This window comes from Triticum urartu, chromosome 2 (genome assembly GCF_003073215.2).
Source record: "Triticum urartu cultivar G1812 chromosome 2, Tu2.1, whole genome shotgun sequence".
NCBI classification, from domain to species: domain Eukaryota; kingdom Viridiplantae; phylum Streptophyta; class Magnoliopsida; order Poales; family Poaceae; genus Triticum; species Triticum urartu.
The window spans coordinates 486349979-486357541 of NC_053023.1; the positions used below are offsets into that span (position 1 = coordinate 486349979).

At 51.2% G+C, this 7563-nt stretch overlaps 1 protein-coding gene across 1 annotated transcript; it reads right to left on the reverse strand.

Moving 5' to 3' along the window:
• Positions 1-2816: 2816 nt before the first annotated feature.
• Positions 2817-7238, reverse strand: LOC125541705. The gene is made up of 2 exons (XM_048705051.1): positions 6243-7238; positions 2817-4111 (listed from the first exon to the last, which is right to left on the reverse strand). The coding sequence occupies exons 1-2, from the start codon at positions 7170-7172 to the stop codon at positions 3029-3031; spliced, it is 2013 nt and encodes a 670-aa protein (XP_048561008.1). The 5' UTR covers positions 7173-7238; the 3' UTR covers positions 2817-3028.
• Between the last annotated feature and the right edge of the window lie 325 nt (positions 7239-7563).

A 7563-nucleotide genomic window follows, 5' to 3' on the forward strand; every position in this document is an offset into this window, starting at 1 on the left:
GCGTCGTTACCTTGATGAAGGCATCGTCGTGTAACTTGTGTCGACCCACTCGTGCTGCTTTGGGGGAAACCCTAAGATCTGGTCATCCAGATTGAATGATGGTGGTACTGCGGTGTCGTTACTCTCTTGGGAGCATCGTTTGTCGAGCAGCGCTGGAAGACAGAGGCAGGAGGTGGAGCAGCTAAGTCTTGCATGGAGCTTCGGTGGAGATGTCAAGTCATGCCTGGTTGACAGGTGCTACGATATGTCATGCCTGGTCGACAGGTGCTACGCACAACAGATCTTCCAGAGTCTTCATGTCTTGGTGAACGCGCACAGGGCGGTGGCGCCATTGGGCGCCATGGGGGCGTCGACGGATGTCTGACTGGCAAGGATAATGTGGATCTTTATCCTAAAGATGGGTCAGTGGTCCGACGATGATGACGGCTTCTGGCTTCTAAAACGTGTGCATGTGGTGCACGCTTTAGGTTTGATGCACTGGCTATTGGTCCCGATGCGTTATGTGGATGGATTAGCGACGACACCGGTTTTAGATATGGGAGATGTTCCATATTATCGAATTTGTAGGTGTGAGTGATGGCTTTGGGTGGCTTGATGTATTTTCTTGTTAAACCTTTGTGGAATAATGAATGAAGATGGTTGTATGCATCGATTGATGCAGAGGCCGGGGGTTTAGTCTCTTTTTTCAAAAAAAAAAATCACATCCATGTGTACACATGATTTACTTTTCTCTCAGATTATTTGGACACTTCAAAATTTTAGTTTCGTGTTCATATTATGGGACGAACAATTACTTCTAATTTACGTGTGAGCACATTTGTAGAGTGTGCCTTTCTGCATTCTGAAATGAGGCCACTTTTAAAACCCGAGCACCCAAACACCGAGCAAACCACCAAAGGTTCACACCACACCAGCACTGACTCGACAGTACGCGCTCTCCAAGCGCGCGCACGTACGCGCTCGCTAGCCGGCCGGTCATGGAGCCCACCGTGCGCGACGTCCTGGCCTTCCACCGCGTCGACCGCGCCGCCTACGAGCACCTCGTCTCGCTCGGCGCCGGCCGGCAGCCCGCTCGCGACGCCGTGGCGCTCCTCATGTGGGTGCACCACAGCGTGGGCGCCGACGCGGTCGCCAGCGTGTGCCACGAGGTCCGCACCCCGGCCGACGCCGCGCGGCTCGTCTCCGACGCCCTCGCCGTCCTGCACGGCGTCGCCTGGCCGCGGCCGCACCGTCGTCAGGGCGCCGGGATGCCGCTCGTGTGCGGCGGCTGCGGAGGGGCAGTGGCCGCGGACGCGCGCCCGTTCCTGGCCGGGCTGGTCCCGGGCGGCGAGCCGCGCGCGCGGCGTGGCGTGGCGGGCGTCCTGCGGGGCGTCGGGGCGCTGGTGTTCGACGACCGGCTGCAGGCGCTGCTGCGGCGGCACGAGAAGGATGGCGGCCCGGTCCCGGCGGAGCTGGCGGCGCCGTACCGGCCCGGCGACGCCGACGCCGACGCCGACGAGGAGGGCGGGCGGTCGCTGTTCATCACGTTCTCCAAGGGGTTCCCATTAACGCGCGAGGAGATCAGTGCCTACTTCACAGAGTACGTAGCTCCCAAATCCCGAAGCAAAGCATGCCCCCGACTAATCATAGACTTTTGCATGCATGCACTCCTTTGACTGCTCCGTTGCACACATACTACTCCTACTAGATGCATTTATGGCTTTTTTTCCGATGAAAACATGTTTTACTACTCAACAAAACGCTGTAGTATTACTCGGTGGTTTTAGCTGTTTCATTCGTCTGCACAACTCTGCGCGGCTGCAGCCTGCAGCCTGCAGCGTAGGAGGAGTCTCCTTTCCTTTCCCCTGTTTATTTTCTGGTCTTGCCCTCTGTCGTGTCAGGTGCTTTGCGCGAGGCCACAAGAGCCAAGGCAGAGCTGTCGCGGAGCGGATGAGCTGGTATCGTATCGTAGGGGTACTAGTACGTAGCCTGTACAGCTGCTTTGACTCGGTCGCATCGTCAAAAGCAAAATTTTCCGTTCCAGTTTTGGAAGTTTTGTTGGGCTGCTTTTGGTTTTGGAGGCCTGGTGGCCTGCCTTCTTTTCGGTCACAGCTAGCTAAGCTAGCCATCCTGTGACGTGCCCGCTGCTGCTCGATGCAGTACAGTACGCACCACTTTTAACGTCACCCTGATGATCGATCCATCCATCCATCACATTGCCCACCATTCTGCTTAGTAACATTATTACTCTATGTATGTATTGGTGCAGGAGGTGGGGCGAGGGGTGCGTGGAGAGCGTGATGATCGAGAGGGCGCCGCCGCTGGGGGAGCCGCCGAGGTACGGCAGGGTCGCGTTCCGGTGGGCGTCCGTGGCGGAGGCGGTGCTGGGCGGCCAGCGCCTGGTGAAGCTGCTCGTCAACGGGCGCCAGCTATGGGCGCGCAAGTACGTCCCCAAGCCACACCAACCACCGCTAAGCTAGCTCCCTCCCTCCCTCCATGGATTCACCCTACACATCCAGCATACACGCACGCACCGCCTGCGCCTGGCAACATATGCTTCACCAAACTAGCTAGCTACACGGACAGCACACGGAAGGAACACGTACGTGTTCACCTCTCTTTTTGAAACTCAAAGCTTACTACTCTAGTTGGTACATTAATACCGAGTATGTATGTATGTACTACTCACTTTTATATACTCCTCGTATCTTGGTACCAATTGACATGGTAAAACAACAAAGCATATGCAACCAACAGGTATGTTGTTGAATCCTTGACATTCCAAATTCATCTGATATGCACAAACAAAAGTAGTATGGTATATTGGATCCATTGTACAGCAACAACACTGAGCAGCACTGTATCAGGAACTACATTTAGGCCTTTAACTACAACTCATGGAATTCGTTCTCACAGTGCCAACCGTATGTTTCACTATAGCTTGTCATCCAGAGGGCCTGTTTGAGCTACAGTTATGATCAGAATGATCAGCTACGTACTGCTGCTTTTAGCCTGTTGATTGCTTCTTTACACCATAAATATGAACGGATCAGCGATAGTCTCTCCACCTGTATGTCCGGGGGTTGTACGACCTCCTCTGCAGCCATGAAACGATAGCCTCAACATCGTCCTCTGAGGATGATGGTGTTGATGACGATGACGACGCCGCCGCCGCCGCCGCGGGAGGGTGGTTGTCAGCTTGTCTTGCTCGACCAGATGGTGTTGATGATGCGATGAAGCTACGCCAGAGCCGATCAACCATATCCTTGCACATCTCGTCGCCGTCGTCGGGGAACGACTCCAACTTGTCGATGATGTCCTGCATGGCCAGGTGGAAGCCCTGGACCTGCAACAAGATGCTGTGAGCCTCGTCCACCAGCCTGTGGTTCCGCATCAGAGATATGGCGGCATCCGCCACCCCCTCCCGCACAAATCTGCTCCAGTTCTCCTCGGCCTCGCACAGGCTGGCCAGCGCCACCGCCACCGTCTTCTTCACATCAATGTCTCCCACCAGCAGCAGCTCCATCAGTGGAGCAAAGCCTCCAAGCTCACCGATCTTGATCTTGTTGTAGTAGTTGTCAGCCAGCAGCCCAAGGATCCGAGCGCACTTGGCCCTCGTGGGCACTGGCCCCAGCAATGCCCTCGCGATCAGCACGGGTATGGCGTACCGGTCGTCTCCGAAAACCTCCTTGTTGGGGCTGTAGGAAGCTGCCCTGGCAAGGATCTCCAGGACGACGTCGTCCAGCTCAGGGTGAGGCTCCAGGCATGTCTCCGGCAGGACGCAGGCGAGCTTGGTTATTGTCCCTGGGCTGCGCCCCAGCAGATGCAGGAATGAGCACCGCTCCTGGCCGGCGAGAAGGCGCAGGACAGCTTCGTAATCCTCTTTAGAGCTCCTGGGGGAGTTGGCCAAGAGGGTGACTTCCTTGAACAGGGCTTCCTCCTCGGGAGAGATAGCTGGTGGATCGGTGGGTGCTGCCAGATCACTGATCCTGTTTGAGGCACGCCAACGCGAAATGTAGAGCGCAATGAGCGCATCAGGGATGAAGATGCTGTGCGTGAGGACCTCGCCGGTAACTGGACACATGCGTTTGTTTTTCTTCCACCATTTCTCCAGTTCAGACTGATCAACGGTCTGCAGCCAGCAACCAAGGAGATGAAACATAGTACAAAAAAGAAGAACTCACAGTAATGCAGCTCAGGTATTACAACAGTTCTATTAACATTCAGTGTCGACAATTAAAGAAGAGTAGTAAAAAATGCAGCGAACAAGACACGCTAACAAAACACAAGCAATAGGAGTTTTGTTTTGCCATTCTCTTTTTCAAATGCATCGAGACATAAAGCTTTTGTGTTTTCTTGGGAGGAAAAAAGAAAGAATGCCCCAACCCAGAACTAATAAAACGCTATGGTATCAGAAACCCTTCTAACAGATCCTCCTATGAGATTGATATCCACTAGTATCCTGATCAGTATAGCAGCACGACCTTATTTGAACAAACACAACCGTATATCAGCGACATCCTACGATCCAACACAAAACTCTTCAGAAACATCTCTAGGAACTCAACAAGCAAGCATCTACAGTTCTACACAAAGGATCTCTAATTCTCAGTTAACATTTGCACTGCAACCAAACAAGATATCATAGTGAGGAATGATGAAAATCAATCTGAGTTCTTGAATCTGTAGAAACAATAGCATTACATATTTTCGTGGTCAGATAAGAAATACTCTTGCTAACAGGAAAGTCAAAGCATTTCAATCACACCATCTCCAAAGTGGTCTCAAAAGATGAATACAATGCCCATCCAACACTAATAAATAAGTGAGAAAATCAAGAACAACAGTACAACACCCATTGCATCATCTCATCCAAAACAAACACATCCAAACAAATGAAATCATATTGTCAGCAGAAAAACTATCTGTGAGATTTTTAACACAACAGTTTTTTTATCAGATTGATCCCAGCTACAAGTAACTCCATTGCACTACACTATTTTTTCCACTTTAACTTCAGGGATATTATCTGATCAAACTTTGGTGAGAAGTGCAACCTTTACAGATCACACTTATTTTTTTATATAACTACATTCAAGCTTCTGAATTATGCTCAATCCAACATGCTGAACTACCCCAAGCCCACAACTATTAAAACACTAGGATTTCAGAAACATTTCTAAAAAGTTTCCTCAATCCACTAAGTATCCCAAGTTCCCAACCAGTATCACGTATCTGAAATTTTGAACCAAAATGCTGTATGAATTAGTACGTCTGATCCTCAGCGAGATCCTCAAAATTCTTCAGAAACAGACTCAAGAGAGACTTGAAGAGTAAGCAAAAATTTAAGGATCTCAATTGACCCTGACACAACAGTCTAACAAGATTTGATATAGAGATAAAAATCATGCTAACTTTAAAGTCTGAACTAACCTGAACATTTCAACTACATAAGAGTTTCCAAACTGGTCTTACAAGATGGAAACAGTGCGCATCCATGATCCAAACAGAAGGAATTAAGTAAACGTACTTCAAATGTTACAAGACCCATTGCATTAGTTAATCCCAAACAAGTGAAACAGCACGCAACTGGCCCAAGAAGTAACTCCACTGCAGCACACTAGTTTTTCACTGGATTTAACTTCAGGGATATTATCTGATCAAATTTTAGTGAGAAGTTCAACTTTTATAGATCACGTTACAACGATATAATTACATATCAAGCTTCTGAATTATTCTCAATGCAACATGCTGAACTACCCCAAGTCCGCAACTAATAAAATGCTTTGGTTTCAGAAACACTTCTAAATTTCTTCCTCAATCCAGTAAGTATCCCAAGTTCCCAACCAGTATCACATATCTGAACCAAAATTCTGTTATATGAACTAGACAAATTATAGTACGTCTGATCCTCAGCGAGATCCTATGATCCAAAGGACAATACTCAAAATTCTTCAGAAACAGACTCAAGAGAGACTTGAAGAGTAAGCAAACTTTAAGGATCTCAACTGACCCTGACACAACAATCTAACAAGATTTCATAGAGATAAAAATCATGCTAACTTCAAAGTCTGAACTAACCTGAACATTTCACCTAGATAAGAGTTTCCAATCTGGTCTTACAAGATGAAAAGTACTTCAAATGTTACAAGAACCATTGCATTAGTTAATCCCAATTCCCAAACAAGTGAAACAGCACAAACAGCACGCAACTGGCACAAGAAGTACTACATCTCAGAGAGCAGGTGAAAGATTTGACGAACCTTTCCAGAGGTGATGACGACTGGTTTCTCCATGAACTTCTTGGAGAAAGGGCACAGGAAGAACTCCGGCACGGCCACTGGACCAATCCATAACCTCCTGGCATCGGCGCTGCAACGGTGGAGTTCGTCGGACCGGGCGGCCTCCAGAGCCCGGAATGCGCACTCGAAGAGCTCGAGCGGGGGCACCGCTTTCTCCTCGTGGGAGCACAGGTCCGTGAACCAGGCGAGCTCGGCAACCGCCTCCATTTTTCGTAACCACCTCTCTAGCCCCATCAGGTCGACCACCTTCCGATCGAGAAGGAGCTCCTTCTTGATCTTCTCCGTCCTGGGGCCTGCGGTGGCGCCCATCGTCGCCTCCAAGAACTGGGCGGCGAACTGGCCAAGAACCTCCGCCGCGTCGACAACTTTCGGCGGCGCCTCGAGCGGAGGGAAGGAGAACTCCCGTTCCGCCGCCACCTCCTGTTCTCGACCTCCTGTGATGGAAGCGGAGCTCGTGCTGGTATCCGGTGGAGGGACCAGCCTCGGCCTCGCGCTCTGATCTCTCGTCGAGGAGACGGTCTCCTCTATGGCACCGAGGTCCCAGTCGAAGGATCCTCCAGGACCACCTGCGCCGCCAGAACCGGCACCATCTGCAGCCGCAGGGACAACCGTCACCCTTGCGGACCTTCGCGTCCGCACCGAGTGGGGGACGGGCCTCGACCCGGCGCCAGGCGGAGACGGCGACCTCGACCCGGCGCCAGGCGTAGGAAACGGCGACCTCGACCCGGCGCCAGGCGGAGGGGACGGCGACCTCGACCTCGCTCCGAATAATTTGAGGGGCCCATGATCAGCCGAAGGAGTCTGCGCCCGCGCTGTCCGCCCCCGCCTCCGCAGGCCGGGCTCTTCCTCCTCCTTGATCCCCTCCTCCGTCCAGTCCCGGATGCCGTCCATTGATGGGCGTCGCCGTTCCTCGCGTTCTTGGCCTCTTCTTGGCAGGCGCAATGTGGGGTGGGAGGGGGAGGGCTTGGGGGGAATTTGGCTTTTGGCGGCAACAAGATGGATGTGAAATTGCGAACGGAGTGGAGGTTACCAGCCTAGGATGGCTTCCTTTTGTAACCGGAAGGGGGGGGGGGGGGGGGGGGGGGGGGGGCGGCGTCGCAGAGGCCGGGCTTCATGAAGCCCGTTTTATCAAAAAAAAACAGAATATACTTAAAAGTTTCAAAAAAAATATCAAATCTTTTTATACAAATACATATGACTGTTCGTCAAGTTACAAAAAAGTTTCATCAGGTAATTTGATTATTTGCATGCTACACAAAAAAGATAAATATCTGGCCCAAAA

Excerpts from the sequence above, each read along its gene's own strand:
- LOC125541705 (XM_048705051.1), bottom strand. The coding sequence starts at position 7,172 with ATGGACGGCATCCGGGACTGGACGGAGGAGGGGATCAAGGAGGAGGAA. Across the intron at positions 4,112-6,242 it reads TCGTCATCACCTCTGGAAAG|ACCGTTGATCAGTCTGAACT; the intron begins GTTCGTCAAATC and ends TGCTGGCTGCAG.